Source organism: Chiloscyllium plagiosum, chromosome 7, assembly GCF_004010195.1.
Source record: "Chiloscyllium plagiosum isolate BGI_BamShark_2017 chromosome 7, ASM401019v2, whole genome shotgun sequence".
NCBI lineage: Eukaryota > Metazoa > Chordata > Chondrichthyes > Orectolobiformes > Hemiscylliidae > Chiloscyllium > Chiloscyllium plagiosum.
Window position 1 is genome coordinate 24,770,428 of NC_057716.1, and position 25,769 is coordinate 24,796,196.

At 49.3% G+C, this 25,769-nt stretch overlaps 1 protein-coding gene across 7 annotated transcripts in view; it reads right to left on the reverse strand.

Annotated features, from left to right (window-relative positions):
- LOC122551418 (disintegrin and metalloproteinase domain-containing protein 23-like) overlaps positions 1–25,769 on the reverse strand; it is a 153,935-nt gene that overhangs the window by 65,119 nt on the left and 63,047 nt on the right. For all 7 annotated transcript variants that reach the window (XM_043693275.1, XM_043693274.1, XM_043693276.1 and 4 more), the window contains exons 5-12: positions 24,000–24,082; positions 22,560–22,623; positions 20,445–20,514; positions 18,867–18,946; positions 13,789–13,857; positions 8,836–8,907; positions 5,506–5,672; positions 2,419–2,503 (exon numbers count right to left, since the gene is read on the reverse strand). In XM_043693275.1, coding sequence (XP_043549210.1) covers positions 2,419–2,503; positions 5,506–5,672; positions 8,836–8,907; positions 13,789–13,857; positions 18,867–18,946; positions 20,445–20,514; positions 22,560–22,623; positions 24,000–24,082 — 690 coding nt within the window. The remainder of the gene's footprint in view (positions 1–2,418; positions 2,504–5,505; positions 5,673–8,835; positions 8,908–13,788; positions 13,858–18,866; positions 18,947–20,444; positions 20,515–22,559; positions 22,624–23,999; positions 24,083–25,769) is intronic.

Sequence of the window (25,769 nt, forward strand, 5' to 3'; positions counted from 1 at the left end):
GAACAGCACAGCAGGTCAGGCAGCATCTAGGGAACAGAAGATTCGACGTTTCGGGCACATGCCCTTCTTCAGGAATGAGCAGAGAGTGTTCAGCAGGAGAAGATAAAAGGTAGGGAGGAGGGAGTTGGAGGAGGGGCGTTGGAAATGTGGTAGGTGGAAAGAGGTCAAGGTGAGGGTGATAGGTCGGAGTAGGATGGAGGCGGAGAGGTCAAGAAGAAGACTGCAGGTCAGGAGGGCGGTGCCGGGCTGGAGGGATCCGGCTGAGACAAGGTGGGGGGAGGGGGGATGAAGAAACTGGTGAGGTCCAAGTTCATCCCCTGCGGTTGGAGGGTTTCCAGTCGGAAGATAAGACGCTCCTCCTCCGACCGTCGGGTTGTTGTGGTTTGGCGGTGGATGAGTCCAATGACCTGCATATCCTCGGTGGAGTGGGAGGGGGAGTTGAAATGCTGTGCTACAGGGTGGTTGGGTTGGTTTGTCCGGGTGGCCCAGAGGTGCTCCCTGAATCGCTCCGCAAGTAGGCGGCCTGTCTCCCCAATATAGAGGAGGCCACACCGGCTGCAGCGGATGCAGTAGATGATGTGGGTGGAGGTGCAGGTGAATCTGTGGCGGATATGGGAGTTTCCTTTTGGGCCTTGGAGAGGAGTGAGGGGGGAGGTGTGGGCGCAAGTGTTGCACCTCCTGCGGTTGCAAGGGAAGGTGCCGGGAGTGGTGGTTGGGTCGGTGGGGGGTGTGGATCTGACAAGGGAGTCGCGGAGGGAGTGGTCTCTACGGAAAGCTGATAGGGGTGGGGAGGGAAATATATCCTTGGTGCTGGGGTCTGTTTGGAGGTGGCGGAAGTGACGGCGGATGATGCGCTGTACATGGAGATTGGTGGGGTGGTAGGTGAGGACCAGTGGGGTTCTGTCCTGGTGGCGGTTGGAGGGGCGGGGTTCAAGGGCGGAGGATCGGGGAGTGGAAGAGATGCGGTGGAGGGCATCGTCGATCACGTCGGGGGGGAAATTGCGGTCCTTGAAGAAGGGGGCCATCTGTGTTGTACGTATTTTGAACTGGTCCTCCTGGGAGCAGATGCGGCGGAGTCGAAGGAATTGGGAGAATGGGATGGCGTTTTTACAGGGGGCAGGATGGGAGGAGGTGTAGTCCAGGTAGCTGTGGGAGTCGGTTGGTTTGTAGTAGATGTCCGTGTTGATTCGGTCGCCTGAGATAGAAATAGAAATAGTTGTAATAAGGGATGGAGCATTCCGATTCGTGGGAATGTAGAGTACAAGAGCAGGAAGGTTATGATGAGCTTGGATAAGACACCCGTTAGTTAGGGTATGGTAATACAAGTCTGACTGCCAGACTTTCGGAAGTACGTGAGCACAGTGGGGAAAGTACAGAAGGGGTTAACCAGAATGGTTACAGGGATGGGAAACTTCAGTGACGCGGGCAGATGGGAGAAGTTGGGACTGTTCTCCTCGGACAGAAAAAGGCTGAGAGGAGATCTGAGAGAAGTTTTCGAAATCATGAGAAGCCCTGATCAGGGAGAAACTGCTCCCACTCGCAAAACTATCCTTAACGGGAGGGCATGGAATCGGAGTGACTTGCGAAAGAAGCAAATGCATTCTGTGAAAAAAAGACTTTTCAGAGGAAAATGCCTTGCACACAATACAGGTAAATACAAGATACCCGGTTCCCCCAGCTCAAACGGTCACTCACCTCAGCACCTCACCCTCTCTGCTTACCAAACTCACACAACAACACGCGGACTGAAACTGAGCACAGCGAGCAAAGCCAAAGATATCAGAATGCGGGTAAAAGAATCAGAAATCATTTTGGAGAAGATCGATTTCCCACAGAAGTTACGTTTTGAAGGACTGAGACAATGCGTTCGTGAAATTAAATGTCCAAGGTCAAACAGTTTGCTTGCAGTAATTAGCAGGTCACCGAACACAACGCTGGGAAAAAACATTCACTCCCTCCTGAAGGCACTGGCCCGAACTTTTTCTGGGATATAGTGGGTTATCTGTGGGCAGGTACCACAACGCCACACCCACATTTCAATGCCAGTCCTTTGGTGAGAAACTGCAGAGGGGCAGGCTATCACAGATTCTGTGTTTAACTGTGGGCATGTCGACTTGAGAAGCCACTGTCTAATTGGCTCGGTGAGCACCAAAGGCTCCCTGTTACTCAGGAGGCTGAATTCAGGCCAACAGTAAGAGGATGATGCCTTGCCTACTCGTCTTTAATACAGAGCTGTAGGGAGTTTTCTCCCTCTCTCGCGGCGGGAGAGCAGACAGTGCCTCGATTTAACATCTGATCTGACAGACTGCACCCCCAGCAGCGCAGCATTCCTCCCAGTGCTGCTCCACAGAGTCAGCTCAAATTCTAGTCAACGCAGTGAATCAGAAGGGGGGGTGTCGGAAGGAGTGGAATTCTTACCTCATTCACCCCGACTCCACGGCTCAGAGAGCAAACACCCCCGAAGAATGCCATGCTGCTCATGCTGCTTTTGAATGTGGTGCCCCTGGTCAACACACAAGAGAAACATAAGTGCGGTGCCACAGGAATGAGCACAACATGAATCCAGAATAGATGAGGAGCCGGACACAACAGAATTCAATTCTAATCCTGTCTTTCCCGCTGTTGTGTGGCGTCTGCAGGACATAATGCCTAACCGTGCTGTTATAATGGGCACATACAATCTCCTTAACTCTTCCACTAACTGATCACCTAGAATTACAGAATCCCTACAGTGCGGATGTAAAGGCCTTTTGGCCCATCGAATTCACATCCGACCTCCGAACAACATCCCACCCAGACACCCACCCGCATCCCTGTAACCCTGCATTTCCCACAGCCAATCCACCTACCCTGCACATCTTTGGACTGTGGGAGAAAACAGAGCAAACCCACACAGACACGGGGAGAATGCGCCAACTCCACACAGACAGTCACCCACAGGGTGGAATCGAACCTGGGTCCCTAGCGTTCTGAGGCAGCTATGCTAACCACTGAGCCACCGTGCCGCCCACAACAGCAGCATATGGTTAGAACCGGGTAGATTCCTAATCAGAGTTGAAAAGTGAGGTGCTGGAAAAGCACAGCAGGTCAGGCAGCATCCGAGGAGCAGGAGACTTGGCGTTTCTGGCATCAGCCCTTCCTCGGGAATGATTCCTAATCAGCTGAGAGACGGCAAGGAATCTGGAGCCTCCGCCATCACTGTTCCCAGCTCCAGGTCACAACATGCAGGCAGAAGTGCAGGTCACCATAGCAACCCGGACTTCCTGGGTGGTCCGGTTGGTGCCACTAGCACGGGGTTCAATGCCAATCTGCCTGAGGTGGATACAGGAATGCCCTTTCCCTGCCCCCCCCCCAGTGAAGGTCATCTACCTTCGAGCAGAGAGCCAAAGAAGACTTTTTTTACCAGGGAGGGACATCTCCAAAGCAGGGAAACAGGACTTTTTTTTCTTTCTTTTTGAAATACCCACTGGAGGCAGGCAATGGCCTCAGCCTAACACCTCAACTGAAAGAAAGCACCACCAACAACGCAGCCCTCCCTCAGTACGGCACCGGAGGGGCAGCCCTGCCGAGGTTCATGACCTCAACCCGGAATGCCCCCCCCCCCCCCCCCCTCCCCCCCCAAGCTCTGAGCTGAGGCTAAGACTCCGGGGCAGCACTGTCGGAGTGCAACACTGTCAGCTCAGCCAAAGGTTTATAAAATTATGAGGGGCATGGATAGGATAAATAGGCCAAGTCTCTTCCCTGGGGTGGGGAGAGTCCAGAACTAGAGGGCTTAGGTTTAGGGTGAGAGAGGAAAGATATAAAAGAGACCTAAGGGGCAACTGTTTCACGCAGAGGGTGATGTGTGTGTGGAATGGGCTGCCAGAGGAAGTGGTAGAGGCTGGTACAATTGCAACATTTAAGAGGCATTTGGATGGGTATATGAATAGGAAGGGTTTGGGTGGATATGGGCTTGGTGCTGGCAGGTGGGACTAGATTGGGTTGGGATATCTGGTCGGCATGGACGGGTTGAACCGAAGGGTCTGTTTCCATGCTTCACATCTCTATGACTCTCTAAGTGTTAAACCACAAGACAAATTCACGGTGGTCACGGTGCCATGGCATGGCTGCAGCGGTTGGTACTTTGGCACAGGGCAACGAATGCTGATCTGAGATTCACGGATGTTTCATGAGGTTTTACACGTGTGACCTTAAGAGCATGGACAGTTGACAGCCCAGTTAAAATAAAAGTGCACGAGCAGACTGGGAATTAACGCTGTGAAAGTTCGAAGGTTGCTTGAAAGTGAGGAAACCTAACTTCTGTCTTCTGTCAATTGTGAGGCACCGCATTTCTATTGAAAACAAAGCCTTCCCTAATGGTCACTGAGGGAGTGCATGACGGCAGAGTTTACTTTTCTTCAAAACAAAAATTCAGCCCCCCAATACAGCACTTCCCTCATTACCCCTGGGCCAAGGGGCTGGTCAGCTGCCTTCCTGAACCTCTGCACTCCTTTCTGGGCTGGACATAGCCTCGGTCCACTTCGGGAGCTCCAAGGCTTTGACCCAGCGTCAGTGATAGTGTATTTCCACTTCAGGATGGAGAGTGGCTTGGAGGAGACCTCGCAGGTTCCTATGCATCTGTCGGCCTTGCCGTTCCAAGTGTCAGAGGTCACTGTTGGAAGAAACAGCTAACAGATATTTGTAACATTGGTTCCTTTTGCCTTCGGTTCTGGAAGATGGGCAGCACGGTGGCTCAGTGGTTAGCACTTTTGCCGCCCGGTGCCAGGGACACGAGTTCAATTCCCACCTTGGGTTGCTGTCTGTGTCGAGTTTACACATTCTCCCCGTGTCTGTGTGGAGTTTACACATTCTCCCCCTGTCTGTGTGGGCCCCTCCGGTTGCCTCTCACAGTCCAAAAACGGGTGTACTTGGTGGATTGGCCATGCTAAATTGTCCATTGTGTTCAGGAATGTGGAGGTTTGGTGGATTACCGTGGAATATGCAAGGATAGGGTAGTGGGATGGTCCTGGGGGTTTGGTGGGGGGGGGTGCCCTTCGGAGGGTCAGTACAGACTTGATGGGCCAGATGGCCTGCATCCACACTGTATTCATTCTCCCTGTCCTCCTCGTTGACCCCTCACTGAATCCCTAACTCGTGACATATCCTGTTAGTCCCTGTGGAATGGGATCAGCGCTGGATCACTGGCAGCTCATTGCGTTCCAATCCCTCTGGGGTCAGTCCACTCTCCCTCAAGCTCTGCAAATCTCTGCCGGCCGGCCCCTCCAAAAACTCTGCGTTGACCCCATTTCTCGCAGGTCCTGCTTCCCTCTCACCCATGTCAGGGAGGCGTGCTTTCTGAATGCTGCTACGCACCCCCCAGCCCAATTCACTTTCTCACCCCACCCCCTCAATGGGGGGGGGGAGGCTCCTCAAAGTGACTGACCGCTTTGCCCAAATGTTTGACCTGCAGCGCCACCCCGTGGCCTATGGGTGATGACCCGCCACCACGGCCAGTGCTTTACTCACGAGAGCAGCTGGACGGAGTCGGCCTGCTCCCTGATGAACTGCTGTCGGTACTTGGAGAAGCTGCGCAGGGTCTGCATCTGGTCCTGACCCACATCGATCCTGTCCTTGTCCGACCACGTTTCCACGGCGACCAGGACCACCCTGGTGTTCAGCTGCTCCTTGAAGATCTGCAGGGCAGGAGGACAGGAGTGGGCCAACCAGGTAAATCCCATCCAATCAACACACACACACACATATACACACACGCACACATACACATCTGCAGGAGGCATGCATGGGGTAAGAAACTCTGCTAAAACAGCTTCCTTTCCCTTCTTAAAGCAGCTTCAAATATTATAGGCTTACCCCCTTCTCACCGGGCCTTGTGAGACTTGAAGAGGCCAACATTACTCCATCATCACAGGTATCCAACGACAAAACTCACAGGGAACGTTAAACCCGGCAGGAGTCTGGGCACCTAACACCCAAAAAGGTCTTTCTGAAGAACGGGAACGTTGAAAGGAAGAGGAGTGGGCCATTCAGCCCATCATGGCAGAAGTGGGTACTGCAGATGCTGGAGATGAGAGTCAAGATTAGAGTGGTGCTGGAAAAGCACAGCAGGTCAGGCAGCATCCGAGAAGCAGGAAAATCAATGTTACGGGTATAAGCCCTTCATCAGGAATGAAATCCTGATCAGGATTCCTGATGAGGGGTTTTTGCCCGAAACGTTGACTTTCCTGCTCCTCGGATGCTGCCTGACCTGCTGTGCTTTTCCAGCACCACTCTAATCTAGACCCCATTTAGCCCATCATGCCAATTCAACATGGCCACGTCTGATCCTCCACCTCTACACCATTCTCCCGCTCTCTCCTCATGTCCCTTCACTCCTGTGACTTGTAGAACACCAAAACGGATTTAGTGACTTGGCCTCCGCTGGCTCACCAACCTCCGAAGGAAGATATTTGTCATCATCTGTGTCCCAAATGGTCTACTGCCTGATGCTGCATAGACAAGGCCCCAGCTTAATGTCGAGACTACAAACAGTGCCTCTGATCGTGCTGCTCTGCCCTCTCACTGCTGGACTGGTAGCAGCAGCTAAGATTGTGAACTCAGGTCTCTGGAGGGGTCGGGGGGGGGTGGAGGTGTAGGGTGCCCACCACTCTGACCTCCGGGTTATGGTTGCACCTCTTTGTCAAGCTCTCAGTGGGGTCTCACGGTCAAGTACCTTTACAGAATCGTGGCACTCCTACGGGATGCGCCATGCTGTGCCGGTTGGGAATATGAGCTTCAAGACACCACATTCCGCAGCAGGACTGAAACTTTCACCGAATGTTTTGCAGAAGGTTGGACAGAGCGCAGGGAACTGACCCAAACCAAATTGGTTTAGTCCAGCATGCAATTACATAGAAGTGGCCACAAGAGGGTGCTCTTACACACTGCTGTCCTGAGTGAACATGTCAGACAAAGTTCAAAATTCAACACAGCTTCCATTTTTAATTTATTTACCAATATTGTAACTGTACCAGCCTCCACCACTTCCTCTGGCAGCTCATTCCATATGTGTACCACCCTCTGCGTGAAAAAGCTGTCCCTTAGGTCCATTTTATATCTTTCCCCTCTCACGTTAAACCTGTGCCCTCTGGTTCTGGACTCCCCCACCCCAGGGAAAAGACCATGTCTATTTACCCTATCCATGCCCCTCATGATGTTGTAAACCTCTATAAGGTCACCCCTCAGCCTCTGATGCTCCAGGGAAAACAGCCCCAGCCTGTTCAGCCTCTCCCTATAGTTCAAACCCCCCCCCCCCCACCCCCTTATCCCTGTCTCTCTTTTGCCCGTGAATCCAGACAGACCTGGATGTTTAATTAGCAACGTAGCTGCTTTGATCCTGAGCTGCACCAGTGCCCGCTGTCTGAGCTGTACAGCACAGACCTCGAGCCTGACACTGTGAGCAGAGAACATGGGCATCGCTAACAAGGCCGCCGGCTCCTAACATCAATGGATCTCCGCTCAGCAAATTAACGTCCCTCAGCTCTTCAAGGGCTACAAACACTTCCAGGCAGCATAAGAGAAGCGACGCCTCCTTACAGGATGCTACAGCGGATGGCCCTACTGTTGTTCCTCATCTCCTCCGCCCTGTGTCTCACTTGCCAGCCTGGCCCAGCAGATGGCAGGAAGAGGGAAATGATTGTTGTCTTCACCCGCTCCACCTCTCGAAACCAAACCTGTCCTCACCAGGGGTATCAGCGGGGGTGACCCAGTGCAGGCAGAGTCCCGTCTCCGCTGAGTGGTTTTGTGGGGAGCCAGCTGGCCGATACGCTGGACAGGACGGATTCGGAACAGACCCAGCAGCTCAGACCCACTTTCCCATGAGGCCATTTCCGTGGGTGGCCCACGGAACAGGATTCAACCCCGACCTGCATCATCACAGTCTGGTACATCTGCCCGACCCCCACCACCATCGAGGGCGGACTGGAGCAGCAGCAGGAATACCAGCCCAGGGAAATTTGGTTTATTGGCAGGAGGCAGAGGGGGATGGTTGAAGGGCTTTTTTCTTTCGTGACTGAGATCCTATGTCTAATCAGTATCACAGGGTTCAGTGCTGGGTTTCCAGCTGTTTGAAGTGTATATTAATGATCCAGATGTGAATGTGGGAAGTATGATCAGTAAGTTCACGGATGACATAAAACTCGGTGGCAGGGTAGGTAGCAAAGGAGAAAACCCTAGAATACAGGACAATATGGTCAGGTGGGCTAAACAGAGGTGAATGGATTTAATCTGAAAAGGGTGAGGTGGTGCTTTTTGAGAGTACTAATGAGGCAAGGGAGTAAACATTGAGTGGTGAGACCCCAGGAAGTACAGAGGATCAGAGGGAGATTGGTGTGCACACCCACAGATCCTTGAAGACAGCAAGACGCATAGGTAAGGAATTTGGGAAAAGTGGCTTTATAAGTCAAGGTATTGAATGTAAGAGCAAGGAGCTGTGTATAATGTTAGGTAGGCCTCACCTTTCAAGTATGTACAGGCTATGCCAATACTCATCAGTGAATTACAACAAACCTTGCAAAGTGTGAGAGCGGCAGACACATTTCCCAAATCAAAGCAGCGTCTTCAAGTGGAAAAGATGCCAAAGGAGGAACTGAGGGACCGCCTCACCAACACACACCCCCTCCCACAAGAGCTAGTGCCCGTGGAAGGCAATACCGAGGTGTGACTCACAGGGTAATGCCAGGTCCTATGGGGCACTGCCAGCAGCTCTCTCCTGATTAAACATCACAGCTCAACCGAGCAGAGAGAGAGAGAAAGCAGCACTGCACACGCCATCGCTCGCTTGTCGGTGTTTGTACTTACAAAGTCCAGGAGGTTGACCACCGACTTGGCGAAGTTGTTGGTGTGAGGCCGGGAGGACCGGTGTCTCTTGTACTGCGAGAGAGAAAAAGTCAAGGCACTGTCAGACTCCCCCCGGGACCCGAGTTACACAGTTCCAAACCTTTACCACCCTTTTTGTATAAAAAGTGATTCCTAACATCTCTGCTGCACAGACTACTCTCCAATGTTTGAGATTGAATTGGAGGAAATTTCTATTCATCCAGCACTAGAAGTCAGGGCATTGTTTGACTTAGAACAAACTTCAAGATTGGTGATGGTCATTTTGGTGGAAGTGGCTGGGTCGGGGAGGTTTTGCTGAAGTGATGGTTTACCTGTTGGTTGACAATACCCCTCTCATTCACTGTCTCCACCTTCTAGACCTCTGTGTTCTCCCTGACCCTCCAACCCCCACCATCCCATGGAGGCCAGATCACCAGACCAGGTGGCACGTTCCCTCCCTAACAAAACGCTACATCGCCTTCCCAGGGTGGGGGGGGGGGGGGAATTGTTGTGGTTTTGTCAATGCAGATTGCATCGTGTGCTCCCCCCAACCCTAGCACCACCACCGCGCGGCGCTCCATATTGAACCAACTGCTCTTTTCTGATGTACATTAAGTACCCGGACTTGGGTGCAGAGGACCGGAAGCAGTGAAGGGGGCAGCAGCAGCCTGCAGGAAGGCACTGTGGGAAACACCTCAGGCAGTGGCAAATGATGGCGCACACTCACAGGAGCGGCAATATGAGCACTCCAGGTTGCAATTTAAGAAAACTAGGAACATAAATAGATGCAAGCAAATACGTTCACCAACAATCGAACGGGGCGAGCTGAGATGGCTGTTGAGAAGGCACGAGCAATCCTGGAGCGCAAAAGGAAAGAGGGTTTTTTTTTATTTTAAACTCCAAAAATCCTTGGTGAGGCCTCAGTTGGCCTCTAATGGCCACTTTTGAACACCGCGCTTTGTAAAGTGCGCCAAGGTTTTACACAATGATTTCAGGAATGAGAGATTTTAAAGGGGATTGTTCCCAACCGGGATTGTTCCCCTCTGAGCACCCGAGGATTTGGTTTGAGGTTTGGTAGAGGCTGGCAAAAAAAAGACCTTTTGGTCAGTCAGTTCATGGGATATGAGGGGCACTGGCCAGTGCAGTATTTATCAGGGTCCTTAAGTACCCGTGGCGAGCAACCTTCTGAAAGCACCACAGTCCTTGGGGTAGAGGGGCAATCGTGGTGATGTTAGGGAAGGAGTTCCAGAATTTGGAACAGCAGTAGTGAAGGGATGAGGAAGGAGGAGTCTGTACGCGGTGAGGTGTGGGGGTGGTGTCAAGGGGTGAGGATCCCCAGGGCCCTGATTTCTGGGGGTTGGTAAAAGAACCAGAAGAAGCCAACGGGGTCATCTTGTCCTTACACAGCAGGACAAGTACTCAAAAGGGAAAACAAAATGACAGAGGAAGCTGCAGGGAAAGTGGGTCAAAGTGGTTGGCTCCTTCATAGGTGTCCCTTGATCATTGTATGGGAATGAGCTACGGCTAGAATCTAATGGAGAGGATGTGATGGTTTAACCCTGGCTTGAGTCAGTGGTCTTAAAATTCAGGAACAGGTCTGAATTGAAGTAGACTTGGGTATTATAACCCAAAATATTGCGGATAGAATTTGATCTGAAATAAAAAAATATTTGCTTACCAGCATTACTGCTCAATAATCAGATTGAGAAGTTTCCTACTTTAACCCCTAACTGCTGTCTTGTGCTCTATGGGTACAGTCTGCCATCTGGTGATGGAACAGGGAAGTGTCAGATATTAGATGTAAAGAAAATGAGCTTGTTTCTTCCCTCTGTAATTATGAATCAGAGCTACAGTCTACACAGTTGTAGTGGATTCCTAAGATGTGGTCATTGACATCACAAAGGATTAACATGACAAACATTGTCGCTTTTGTCATTTTGAGTCCTCAACTATGACCCCTCACCTGCCGTTCCCATCAGAGATACTGTATATACTCATGCATAGGTCGGTCCCATGCATAGTTTGACCCTTTGTTTTGGCCAAAAGATCTTGCATTTTCCCTATTTCTCGAGTATAAGTCGACCCTACTATATCGCATTATAAACCTCTTACAAAGGAAACTGCATGTTCCCAATAACCCACTTAAACAAAATAACATTCATTCATTCATATTGATAATTCTACTCAATTCTCTTTGTTTACTATATTGCATCACTATTCATTCATTCATAATTCTACTTACCACACTTGGTTTACTACAGCACGTTTAGATTCATTCATTCACTCAGACCGGTACTAAGTCTATTGGTACTTAGCGTACTTTGTTCACCGTATATCTAGAAGCTAATATTGTTAAAAAGTTAATCATTTTAATTGTGCCATTATACCTGAATAAAAGTGAGTATTGGCTACATACAGGGATATCTTTAACTCTGACAAATTTGTTCATGTTGTTGGGGTTCATCGCATAACAAGAGTAAATGGGAGGGGAACAGAAGAATTTGGTGGGAAAGTTCACGATACGTACACATCCAGAATTTAATGAACGTTTCGTTTTCATTGTGCCATTGTACCAGGCCTTGACCATGTTGAACAGTGTGATTTTGCAGGATTTCAAAGAACCTTTGACCTGTTAAATTTTTGTACCGGTCTCTTGCTTTTATCCAGTAATTATCTTTACTGTAATTCATTGAGGTTTTCTTCTTTACCCGGGATTAATTATGCAATCAAATCGGGTTTTGCGAAAAATACGGTATTTCAAACAGCAGCATGAATTTCAGCCCCTCAAAACTCGTGCCTGTGTATTAGTCATCCCTTTAAATTGAACCTTTAAAATTAGTCTTAGGAATTCGACCTATACACAAGTATATACGGTAATTAATTCACTAAAACTTAACACAAAAAATTAATTATTAGGTGCTTTGTAATAAACGGGTAATCAAAGGATCATTTCAGAAGCTCCAGTATGAAGGCTAACCTCACTCGACATGAACAACTGTCAGTAGACACTAGCTGTGATTTTCTGTTCTGCACTCACCTGGATTGGAGCCCTGTGTGTCACATTACTCCTGTGCCTCAGTTCCTCATGCATACCTTCCATTGCCTCCAGAATCAACTACCCCAAAGTTCCCAGTCTCCATCCTCCAGACCATTATCTACACCTCTGCTGGCTGTGACCTAAGGTGCACCAGTCCCACCTTCTCCCCTCTCAGTCTTCTAAACTCAAGGATATACAAGCCCAGTCGCTCCAGTCTTTCAGCATAAGGTAGTCCCGCCATTCCAGGAATTGACCTCGTGAAGCAGCGCAGCACTCCCTCAATAGCCAGAATGTCTTTCCTCAAATTTGGAGACCAGAACTGCACGCAGTACTCCAGGTATGGTCTCACCAGGGCCCTGTACAGCTGCAGAAGAATCTCTTTGCTTCTATACTCAATCCCTCTTATTATGAAGACCAGCATGCTATTAGCCTTCTTCACTACCTGCTGTACCTGCATGCTTACCTTCATTGACTGGTGTACAAGAACACCCAGATCTCTCTGTACTGCCCCTTTACCTAAATTGATTCCATTTAGGTAGTAATCTGCCTTCCTGTTCTTGCCACCAAAGTGGACAACCATACATTTATCCACATTAAACTGCATCTGCCATGCATCAGACCACTCACCTAATGATGGAGATGGAGAGGTCCAGGAAGGGGAAAAAGGTGTCAAAAATGGTCCAGGTGAATTTAAGGGGTGGAATGTGTTGGTGTTTCTGCGCAGTGGTAGCCCTCACGATGCTGCCTTGATCACAAGAGCTGTCACTACTTCATCACCTCTGGAACTCAGCACTTTTGACTGTGTTTAGAGCAAGCCAGGAGCTGAGCAGCTCTAGTGGAACACAAACTGAGCATCAGTAAGCAGGTTATTCTTTTATAAGTGCTACCTGATAGCACCCTTTTCATCTCTCTTGCTGACAGTCGAGAGTAGACTGATAAGGCAGTTATTAGCCTTGTTGAATTTGCTTCATATATGCTAGGCACTTTTTAATATTGTCAGGTCAGCGCCAGTGTTGTATCTGTTGTGGACCAGCTTTGCTGGAGGCCCAGTCTCTGGATTCATTTAAGAAAGAGTTGGATAGAGCTCTCAAGGATAGTGGAATCAAGGAGGAGAAAGTGAGGTCTGCAGATGCTGGAGATCAGAGATGGAAATGTGTTGTGTTGCTAGATGCTGCCTGACCTGCTGCGCTTTTCCAGCAACACATTTCCATTAGTGGAATCAAGGGTTATGGAGATAAGGCAGGAACAGGATACTGATTAAGGATGATCAGCCATGATCATATTGAATGGTGGTGCAGGCTCGAAGGGCAGAATGGCCTACTCCTGCACCTATTGACTATTGTCTATTGTTCTCGCTGACCAATGCTGTCGACTGGCCCCTCAAATTTAAAATTCTCATTCTTTTACTCGAATCCCTCAAATACCCACAACCCACTCTGTCCTCAGATTCACCTGTAGCCCTACTCCCTCTAAGAACATGGCACCTCCTCCAACTCAAGCCTCTTGGACTTCCTAGGGCCAAACTTCATTCAAGTGTCAGCCCTGCCTTGAGCTCTGCAGAGACTAGGTTCTGCCCTCGCTCCTCGGATGCTGCCTGACCTGCTGTGCTTTTTCCAGCGCCACACTTCAAGGACTCTGCACACGCCCCACTCTCACTCACATTCCCAGACCTGGCAACCTCGCTCCCCTCCGTGAAACTACTGCTCAAACCCAATGTGGCCATCCGGATCCCCCCTCCCGATATGTATCCTGCTGCATGAACACCCTGGGAAATATAACGGGCCATTATTGTAACAACAAGGGTAGTGCATCATGTGAGGTGTATATGTGACTGCAAACTGGACACAAGGTGGTGTGTCTGTAAGTGCAAACCGACTGAAATATTTCCAGCTCCCTACCATCTTGTGGTCATTTACAATCATCAGTTCCAGGTACTTCATTTCAGAGAAGACACTTCTGCGGTGGACCTGAAGAGACAGAATGTGATTAGTTCGCCCAAGCAATGGATGTGGAGTATTGATAACCAAGCTCCCGAGACAATGCCGACTCTCCCGTAGCCTGGGGAACAGTCTACCAGGTGAACTGTACATAGTTAACAGGGATCATTCCACGGTAAACTATCCCCAAACTGGCTATTACACAGCCCCCAGACATTAGAGGCAGCACCCAATGCTTCAGCCTTGGTCAATGATCAGTTAACCGGACAGAATGCCTGCCCAGCCACTCCATGTTGGTGTGACACTAGTCCCTGTCACTGGACATCACCTCACCCTAGTAACACATTGTTTGATTCCTTGGTCTGTCTGTTTTCTCCACAAAAACATCTGTGCTGCTCACCTCCAGCTCTCAGTGTGGTAGCAGCTGCCACATTCAAAACACTCTCTGAGTAAAGGTAGAGTCATAGAGATGTACAGCACGGAAACAGACCCTTCGGTCCAACACGTCCATGTGACCAGATATCCCAACCCAATCTAGTCCCACCTGCCAGCACCCAGCCCATATCCCTCCAAACCCTTCCTATTCATATACCCATCCAAATGCCTTATAGACATAGCAATTGTACCAGCCTCCACCACTTCCTCTGGCAACTCATTCCATACACATACCACCCTCTGCGTGAAAAGGTTGCCCCTCGGGTCTCTTTTATGTCTTTCCCCTCTCACCCGAAACCAATGCCCTCTAATTCTGGACTCCCCCTCCCCAGGGAAAAGCCCTTATCTATATATCCTATCCATGCCCCTCATGATTTTGTAAACCTCTATAAGGTCACCCCTTAGCCTCTGACACTCCTGGGAAAACAGTCCCAGCCTATTCAGCCTCACCCTATAGCTCAAACTCTCCAACCCTGGCAACATCCTTGTAAATCTTTTCTGAACCCTTTCAAGTTTCACAACATCTTTCCAATAGGAAGGAGACCAGAATTGCACGCAATATTCCAACAGTGGCCTAACCTATGTCCTGTACAGTCGCAACATGACCTCCTAACTCCTGTACTCAATACTCTGACCAATAAAGGAAAGCATACCAAATGCCTTCTTCACTATCCTATCTACCTGCAACTCCACTTTCAGGGAGCTATGAATCTGCACTCCAAGGTCTCTTTGTTCAGCAACACTCCCCAGGACCTTACCATTAAGTGTATAAGTCTGCCCTGATTTGCCTTTCAAAACTACAGCACCTCACATTTATCTAAATTAAACTCCATCTGCCACTTCTCAGCCCATAGGCTCATCTGATCAAGATCCTGTTGTAATCTGAAGTAACCTTTTTCGCTGTCCACTACACCTCCAATTTTGGTGTCATCTGCAAACTTACTAACTGTACCTCTCATGCTCACATCCAAATCATTTATATAAATGATGAAAAGTAGTGGACACAGCACTGATCCTTGTGGCACTCCACTGGTCACAGGCCTCCAGTCTGAAAAACAACCCTCCACCACCACCCTCTGTCTTCTACCTTCGAGCTCCCTCTGTCTTCTATCCAAATGGCTAGTTCTCCCTGTATTCTGTGAGATCTAACCCTACTAACTAGTCTACCATGAGGAACCTTATCAAACGCCTTCCTGAAGTCCATATAGATCACGTCCACCGCTCTACCCTCATCAGATGCAAATCTGAATTTCTTATTGCATTCACCAGTAACTATCTTAGATTTAAGGTGTTGTCCTCTCTTTTACCTTTCTGTAGAAGTGCTACCTTGTTAGTTTTATATTTATGATTTAATTCCGCATTTAAAGATCGGTGATTCTGTAATCCCAGAGCACTCTGGTCCTCTAATCAACTTAGACTCCAGGTCTTGGCTTTAAGCTTCAGATGGAACTGGAGACCAGCTGGCGGTAAGGTGAGGGATTATTAATTGTTGACCAAGTGTACGTTTAAACACATTTCGAGGCCTTTGCGATATAGTACCTCCTGTTCTTCACATAAGACCCAAGTCCCTTGCCTGAGATTTACGTGCGAGTATCCCAGAGTTATGTTGCCGGGTGTGGAAGGGAGAGGCTGGATAGGCTGGGACTTTTTTCACTGAAGTGTAGGAGGTGGAGAGGTGACCTTGTAAAGGTTTACAAAATGATGAGGGACATAGACAGGAGGATTGGTAAGTGTTTATTCCCTAGGATGGGGTTTTTCAAGACTAGGGGATGTTAAGATGAGAGGAGAGGGCTTTAAAATAAGAAATGGGGAGGGGGGGGCAACTTTTCTTACACAGAGGATGGCTTACGTATGGAATGAACTTCAAGAGGAAGTGGTGGATGTGGGCACAGTTACCCAACGTTTAAAAGACACTTTGTTAAGTACATGATTAGGAAAGGTTTGGGGAGATATGGGCCAAGCACAGGCAGGCAGGACTAGTTTAGGTTGTGACTATGGTCAGCATGGACTGGTTGGACCAAAGGGTCTGTTTCTGTGCTGTATGGCTCTATGGCAATGAAAATTTCACAGCATTTAGCCCCAGCCCACATCAGTGCTTGAGAAATCACCCCAAGGCTGCCCAGCATCACAGGTGTCAGTCTTTGGCCAATACAATTTGCTCCATGTGATATCTTTATCCTGCAGAGGAGTTTTTCACACAGAGGGTGGTACATGTATGGAATGAGCTGCCAGAGGAAGTGGTAGAGGCTGGTACAATTACAACATTTAAAAGGCATCTGGATGGGTATATGAATGGGAAGGGTTTAGAGGGATGTGGGCCAAATGCTGGCAAATGGGACTAGATTGGGTTGGGATATCTGGTCGGCATGGACAAGTCAGACTGAAGGGCCTATTTCTGTGCTGTACATCTCTATGACTCTATGCTCAAGGGCATTTAGTGTCTCACAAGAGTCCAGCCAACAGTGCCTGTACCTCGAGGAAGAATTGTTTCAAAATCAAGAAAAAGCTGAAGCCATTGGATACTGCAAAATCTATAGGCCCTGATAATGTCCCAACAATAACGCTGAAGGCTTAACAGTCATAGAGTCATACAACATGGCAACAGACCTTTGGGTCCAACCAGTCCATGCTAACCATAATCCCAAACTAAACTAGTCCCACCGACCTAATCCTGACCCATATTCCTCCAAACCTTTCTTAATCATGTAATTATCCAAATGCCTTTTAAATGTTATAACTATACCTGCACCCACCACTTCCTCTGGCAGACCATTCCACACAAGAACCACTCTCTGTAAAGTAGTTCCCCTCATGTCCTTTTTAAATCTTTCGCCTCTCACCTTAAAAACGTGTCCCCTAGTTTTCAACTCCTCCACCCGAGGGAAAAGGCCCTTGTTATTTCCCCTTATCCATGTCCCTCATGACTTTGTAAACCTCTCTACCGTTCAATCACCTACGCTCCAGAGAAAAAAAGTCCCAGCCTTTCCAGTCCATTTTTATACCTTAGGCCCTCCATTCCTGGCAAAATCCTGGTAAATCTTTTCTGAACGCTCTGTAGTGTAATTATATCCTTCCTGTAACAGGGCTACCAGAACTGCATACAGCACTCCTCTGCAACCTCAACATGATGTCCCAACTCCGAAACTCGAAAGGTCTGAACAACGAACACCTCTAAGAGGCATGCTAAATGCCTCTTAACCACCTTGTCTACATATACCGAAACCCCAAGGTCTCTCTGTTCCACAACCCGACACAAGGCCTAACCATTAATTGTATAAGTCCTGCTCTTGTTTGTTTCACCAAAATGCAATACCTCACAAAACCTCCAAATTAAACTCCGTTCCAGTGCTCTCAGCAAAGTAATGGAATAGGTCGTCATCAATAGCGTTACCAAACAACATGAACACCCAGTTTGGGTCGCACCACAGCTCAGTTGAGTCTTGGTCCAGACCTGGGGCTCGAGAGACAAGGTGAGAGGGGCTGCCCTCGACATTGAGCCAGTGACTGACCCAGTGTGGCATCAAGGAGCTCCATTTGAACTGAAGGTCTACAGGAATCAGAGCAAAAGGTGAGGGAGCTGAGCCAGTGTCCCAACAACTTGAGGTAATGACTCCCAACACAGCCTCAGGACACTGGGAACTGTATCCTGCCCCCTCACCTCCCCCCCCCCGGGCGGATGTGACAGGGTGGATGTTTCTGAATGTGGGGAGATAACCCCATTGAAGGGCTTATCTCCTGCTCCTCGGATGCTGCCTGACTTGCTGTGCACTGACACCCTCATCCGCCTGGCTGAACTGGTCCTCACCCTTAACAATATCTCCTTCCAATCCTCCCACTTCCTCCAGACCAAAGGGGTAGCCATGGGCACCCGAATGGGCCCCGGCTATGCCTGTCTCTTTGTCAGTTACGTGGAACAATCCCTCTTCCACAGATACACCGGCACCAGCCCCCACCTTTCCCTCCGTTACATTGGTGACTGTAATGGCGCCACCTCGTCCTCCCACGAGGAGGTTGAACAATTCATCTACTTCACTAACATCTTTCACCCCGACCTCAAATTCACCTGGACCATCTCGGACACCTCCCTTCCCTTCCTCCCTCCCCTCTCCATCTCCAACTCCTGCGACCAACTCAACACGGACATCTACTACAAACCCACGGATTCCCACAGCTACCTGGACTGCACCTCCTCCCACCCTGTCTTCTGTAAAAATAACATCGATTCCTCATGAGGGGCTTGAGCCCGAAACGTCGATTCCCCTGCTCCTCGGATGCTGCCCGACCTGCTGTGCTTTTCCAGCAACACACTCTTGACCAAGGTAGCCCCGTTCCTCAAGCAGAACCTGGAAATCCGGACCCTACACCGTCTCCTGTATGTCTCCGCCAGCTCCCTGTCTCCCGACATGGCCCGTTCTGACCTTAGCCGGGAGGACACAGTGCTTTCTTTAGCTTTTTTAGGAACGATGATGCTGGCTGTGACAGGAACGTTAGCCGGGACATGATGTGCACCCTCCAGCTCTCCTTCAAATAGACGGGGACCAGTTAAATTACCAATCACACCACTGCGACCAGACTGATCGATGAGGAGGGAGGGTTAAACTTACTGCTCTCCTCCTCCTGCGGACTTGGAGCCAGGGTAGATCGGTCAGCGAAGACCAAGGTGTGTTTGCCTTTCTTCGGTTCCCTGTGAGAGATAAAAGACATTGGTGGCACTCGCTGCACCTCAGCCAGCTTAAACACACTGGGAGGGTTCGTCATAGTTCACGTCATTCCAAGGAAGGGGTAGGTCTCACACCCAACGCTTAGATGCTGCGGGGAAAGGGGGATCGGTGAAGCCATTTGAGAGTAATAGAGTCAGCACGGCCAAAGATTCTCCACCTCCCCTCCCGCCTCCCCCCCACCCCAGGAGACTGGCCGCACATCAGGGACCACAGTTGGCTGAATGCAGCGAACTTGGTGTGCCAGAGGAAGGGAGGGGGAGAAGCCTCAAGGAAGAGGTGGGACACAAGGATGTGAGTTTGAAAATAAACCAATTGTTGGACTGTCCGGGTGTGTAAGGAAGCGATGAGTTGGACAGAGGAAAGCCAATGGATGTGGTCTATGTGGATTTCCAGAAGGCAGTTGACAAGGTGCCACACAAGAGACTACTAAATATAAGCCCACGGGGCAAGGTAGTGGCATTGGTAAAGGATCGGCAGACTAGCAGGGGGCAGAGAGTAGGGATAAAGGGGTCTTTTTCAGGATGGCAGCTGGTGACTTGTGGAGTTCCGCAAGAGGTCAGCGTTGGGATCATAATTATTCACGTTATCCCTGAATGATCTGGATGAAGGGACTGAGGGCACTGATGCTAAGTTTGCAGATGACACAAAGTTCGGTGGAGGGACGTGTAGTGTTGAGGAAGGCTGCAGAAGGACTTGTGCACACTAGGAGAGTGGGCAAAGAAGTGGCAGATAATGGGGAAAATGTGAGGTTATGCACGTGTTTCGTAGGAAGAATAGAGGCATGGACTACTTTCTGAACAGGGAGAGGCTTTGGAAATCTGGAGCACAAATCTGGAAGTCTGAGCTCAGGATTCTCTTAAGGTAAGCTTGCAGGTTCAGTTGAAACCAAGGACTATCAAAGGGAACAGTCCTTGCAGAAGGCAGAGAGGGTGGGGAGGGGAAATTGTTTTTGGTGGTGGGGTCTAGTTGGAGTTGGCGGAAATGTTTAAGGATGATGTGTTGGATGCGGAGACAGGTGGGGTGGTAGATGAGGATAAGACGGACAGTCATTTTTCTTTTCGAAAACGTAACGGAAATGATGATCTTACAACAAAATACTGACATGACCTGAAAAGGTAGCTCCTGCAGGAATATGTGGAAAGAGTGGACAGACAGGGTTGTGCTTTCAAACAGCTGGCACAGGCATGAACAGGCTGAATGGCCTTCTTCCGGGCGAACTCAGACTGCTCACACTGCCATGTGCCATAGTTAACTCCCACCCAAACCTTCGCCGGTCACCCTCCGAGGTGTTGGGGGACGGCCCTACCACACTAAGTGCACAAGGGCACACTGAGGGGATTTAAAGTCACCAAACAAACCCACTTCCCCTCGCTTGGGGAAATAACCCACTCCCCTCTCTCCCCAGGAGCCCGGGGAAGAGGGCAGCCCGGTGATGTGGACACCAGCGAAAACTTCAATTACCAAAGTGGAGAGACTGGTCAACCAATCCGATTGGAATACGACGTACAATGTGGGGCCGTGCCGAGTTCTCCTGAAAAGCAAAAGACAGGGAAACATCGGTCCGTCAATGTTCACATTCTGCATATCCAGCTGTTATGATCTGGAAGCTTTTAGCATTGGAATGGACAAAAGCAAAAATGCCCTTGTTGCACTCGGGAACACTGTATTCAAATATTATTTACTGTGTTCATAATTCTGCTCTTTCACTGCCTGTAACTTACTGTGTGGGCACGTTGAAAACCCATTTCATCTTTGGTGACATATAACAACAGTATTAGCTATTCACCTTGAAGCGTTGAAAATTGAAAATATACCTCGTTAAGAAATGTCCTGCTGCTTTGATTTCATTCCAATCAAATATTATGATCATGGGATAAAATGAGTTCTGTCGTCCATAAATACCCATTAAAAATTTCTGGATGTACAAAGACCCAACTGCTGGAACACATAAAGCAATTTGATACTCCTGGCCCAGGTACGTGGAATTCAAAAATGATCTTTTCATACAAAGCCACTCTGCAAGATGGTAGAAATTGAATACAATAAAGAATCTGGAATTAAGAGTCTAATGATTATCGATTGTTAGAAAAACCCATTCTGGTTCACAAACTTTCTTTAGGGAAGGAAATCTGCCATCCTTACCTGGTCTGGCCTACATGTGACCCTAGGCCTCACAGCATGTGGCTGTGATGGATGGACAATAAAAGCTGGTCTGGGTAGCAATGCCCATGTTCCATGAGTAATAATAAAAAATACAGGATGACCACTCGCATGTGCGAGTGAACGGAATCAGTTCAGGTGAATTGTAGTCCTAGCGCTGTCAATTCTGTTTAAGATCATTAGCTGAGGCCAAGTAATGAGCTCATCTGAACACAACCACACACATTAACACAGAAGCAGATGTGAGTGGATAACTCAGGTTTGAGAACCAAGTTTTGTACAGGCAAAATACCTGCATTTCGGCACCAGAGACGGTTGGGTTTCTATCACTCGGGAGCACAGTCCGACAAGCAAAAAGTCAGGATCCGATTTCTTCCAGGACTTCAGTGAACCGCATTGGGATTTGACAACAATTCACAACCTCGCCCTCCCCGTCCCTCACACGTGACTTTGTTTCAAATCTCCAGGCGTGGCTAACCTCAGAAAACCGCTGAGAAAGGTGGGCGGCAGATGCTGGCCAGAGGGACTTGTATTTACATAGAGCCAGTCACCACCATCACATTCCTCAAATGTTGGGTGAGGTAGTTTTGAAGCCCGGTCGTTTTCAGTGACGGAGGATCTATAGATTGGGGCACCCACCAGCGAGCTCCCACCTAGCCTGGACATAATGGGGGAATTTAGCACGGCTAATCCGCCCTCACCTGCACTTTGGACTGTGGGAGGAACCCCACACAGACATGGGGAGAACATGCAGACTCCACACAGATGGTTGCCCGAGGGGATGATCAAATCCAGGGGGGTTTGGGAACCTCCGCACTATTCAAATGCAGTTGGCTCCGGGTTGGCCCACACACCTGGGTAAAATAAACCCGGTGCCATTTCCAAGCCTCACTCATGTACACCCTCCAGTGCCACACCGGTCGCTCACTGGGGACTTCCCTCTTCCCCCAGCCCAACAAGCCAATTTGCCGTATCCAAACGACCTTAAAAAAAGAACGCCCCCATCAGAGGGACCTGCAGAAGCTCAAGTAGGCAATGTATCATCCATCACTTTCTCAAGGGCAACTAGGGTCAGGCAATAAATGCCTTGGATAGTGGGCGCCTACATCAAGGAAGACTATCATATCAGCAATATTGGTAATAGCTATCATTTAGTAGATAAGCAGGAGGCTGGGAGAATACAGCAAACCAGGCAGCATCAGGAGGTGGAGGAGTCGACATTTTGGGTGTAACCCATCCCCAGTCCTGAAGAAGGGTTACACTTGAAAACGTCGACCTCTGCACCTCCTGATGCTGCCTGGCTTGCTGTGTTCTTCCAGCCTCCTGCCTGTCTACCTCGGATTCCAACATCAACAGTTTTTTTTGTATCAGTGCCCATCTTTTGACAGCATATAGGAAATAATAGCTGGCACTCACCTCTGTATGTGTCTGTGTCATCGGTTCAATGATATACATGTAGTTACCATCATCAAACATGCCGCTGGAAAGAGAGACGATATCACATGAGAAAGAGGTTACTGGTGCCAGTCAGTGCCCACATGGAGCTCACTGATGGTATTTAACAACTTTAACATTTTAACAACGTTCACACAAAGGTTCCTAATCTCTGATCCTTTCTGGGAAGTGAGGGGTCACTGGCACTTTGCCCCCTTACTTGTTGGTGGGCACTCGCTGATCAGGCTTGGCACAAAGTTGAATGAAATGTGAAGCTGCCCCGGGACCCTGCACATGGACATTTAACAATCGTTTTCAAGTGAATGAAGAGAGTCAGGGTGGGGGAGGGATTTCAGAAACTGACTTTGATTTAAGTTATTATCAACAAATCACAGAGCACTGTCCAGCATGACTCTGACGAGATGGCACATTGCGTAAGAGTGTTGACGCCCGCTGAGGTGATAAGGACCTGATCTGGACCACAGGCTTCAGGATCCCAGTGTCGAGTCTCCCATTCCCATGTGTGCCAGCAGGGGGCCCCAGCTTGGAGGACACTGTGAGAGGCACCCTCTTCATTGTCCCCTTCTGAAGTCCACCATCCAGTTATGGGTGGCACAATCCTGAGACAGGTCAGAAACTGTGACAGCACCTCAACGCGGAAGCATCCTCAGCGGCAAGGAGAGAAAACCTCGTCTCGGGCGGAGGGTTGGGGGAACACAGGCACGGGGCACGCAGTGGCAGAGTAGGACTTGCCCTTTACACTTCACCAGTGGCAATGCTTAGGCCTAGTGGTATTATCGCTGCTCTATTGACCCAGGCAATGTTCCAGGGACCTGGGTTCGAATCCTGCCACAGCAGATAGTAGAATGTGAACTCAATTAAAAACTGGAATTAAGAGTCTAATAATGACCATGAATCAATTGCCAGGAAAAAGCCACCTTTTTCACTTTAGGAAAGGAAATCTGCCATCCTTGCCAGGCCTGGCCTACAGGTGACTCCAGATCCACATCAAAATGGATGACTTTTAACTGCCCTCTGGGCAATTAGGGATGAGCAAAAAGTGCTGGCCCAGCACACCCCATGAACTGGGGGGGGGGGGGGGGGGCGGGGAAGCGCAGGAAGCAATGTAATCGACGTCCATGGCCCGACTCTGGGAAGCAAGGACGGGAAGGAATGTCAAAGATATCCTCAATTTCCCTACAGCCTCCATCCCTCCTGCTTTTCAAAAGGTGAGATGCAAGCCATGAGCCAGCTCAGGCCAGTTTTCTGTCCCCCCTTCCAATAGCTTGGTTTCTCCTTCTCATTCTGCCCATCTGCACTGGGTTGAACAGTTGTACAAAGAGGTGCAAGCCCCAGTGACCCATGACTAAAGCTGTAAACCCCCAGGAGGTCTTCGCGAGGAGAATTCCCGATTGTACTCACTGAAGTCCATCGCACGTGGACAGCGCAACTTTGGACTTGGCATTGCCTCGTATCTGCCCATGATAGTAACAGTGCTCTCCTCCCTGAGGGATAAAGGAACATTCATAGAGTCACAGAGATGTACAGCACACAAACAGACCCTTTGGTCCAACTCACCCACGCCAACCAGATATCCCAATTTGACCTCATCCCATTTGCCAGCACTTGGCCCATATCCCTCCAAACTCTTCCTATTCATATACCCATCCAGATCCCTTTTAAATGTTGTAATTGTACCAGCCTCCACCACTTCCTCTGGCAACTCATTCCATACACATACCACCCTGTGTCAAAAAGGTACCCCTCAGGTCCCTTTTAAAGTTTTCACCTCTCACCTTAAATGTCTAGTTTTGAACTCCTCTACCCTGGCAAAAGGATTTTGGCTATTTAACCCTCATGATTTTATAAACCTCTCTAAGGTCACCCCTCAGTCTCCTACGCTCCGTGGAAAACAGCCTCAGCCTATTCATCCTCTCCCTACAGCTCAAATCCTCCAACCCTGGCAACATCCTTGTAAATCATTTCTGCACCCTCTGAAATTTAACAACATCCTTCTTATAGAAGAGTGACCGGAATGTTACTCAGTACAGTCCTCGAGATATAGCCTCACCAACGTCCAGAATTACTGCAACATGACTTCCAAACCCCAATTCTCAATGTTCTGACTAATGAAGGCAAACATACCAAACGCCTTCTTCATCACCCTGCCGACCTGTGACTCCACTTTCAAGGAACTATCCACCCACATCCCCAGGTCTGTTTGTTCAGCAACATACCCCAGGACCTTACCATTATGTGTGTAAGTCCTGCCCGGATTTGCCTTTCCAAAATGAGCACCTCACACTTATTTAAATTAAACTCTATCTGCCACTCCTCGGCCCCATTGGCCCATCTGATCGAGATGTCGTTGCACTCTGAGGTAACCTTCTTCGCTGTCCACTACACCACCTATGTTGGTCTCGTCTGCAAACTTTCTAACGATACATCTTATGCTCAAATCCAAATCATTTATATTGCTCTACCTGAGCAGGCAGACAGGTAGGTGGGTGTTGGGTTTAAGGTTGCATCCCATACTCCCTCAGCATCGCACTGGGAGGTCAGAGGGGCAGAGAATGAACCAGGGCTAACTGCAGCCCCCTGACCTCTACCTTTGGCTGACTCTACAGAGGTGGGAGATCGAGCCTATAGTCTGGATGCTCTTGTGTGGCCTTTACACCACACCCCCTGTGCTGTTCAATAATTCGCTCGGTGAGGTAACCCTCCATCACAAGCTGCATTCATGTGTCGTGCCTGAAATGTTGCATGCACAGGTCATCAAGTCAAGATTAACAACAGGCAGGGATGGACCGTTTTACAAAGTGACTTGAAGAGGCGGAGATGTGGGAGAGAGTTCCAATGACACCGCAAAAGAATTCAGGGGGTGTAAGAGAGACCGATGTCTGGGAGGGTGTCAAGCTCGTGGTGGTGAAAGAGGCCGACAGAAAGCAGCATTGAACAGGCGCTGATGGTGCACAGCTCTTTCTGAGCCACCACTATAAGCAGGATCACTGGGATGTACACAGCTCTACTGCAAAGCTGCGCTGGGATTCGGCAGGACAGGCTCGGGCAGACAGCGAGGCAAACGTGAGGACTGCAGATGCTGGAAACCAGAGTCTAGATGAGAGTGGTGTTGGAAAAGCACAGCAGGTCAGGCAGCATCCGAGGAGCAGGAAAATCGACGTTTCGGGCAAA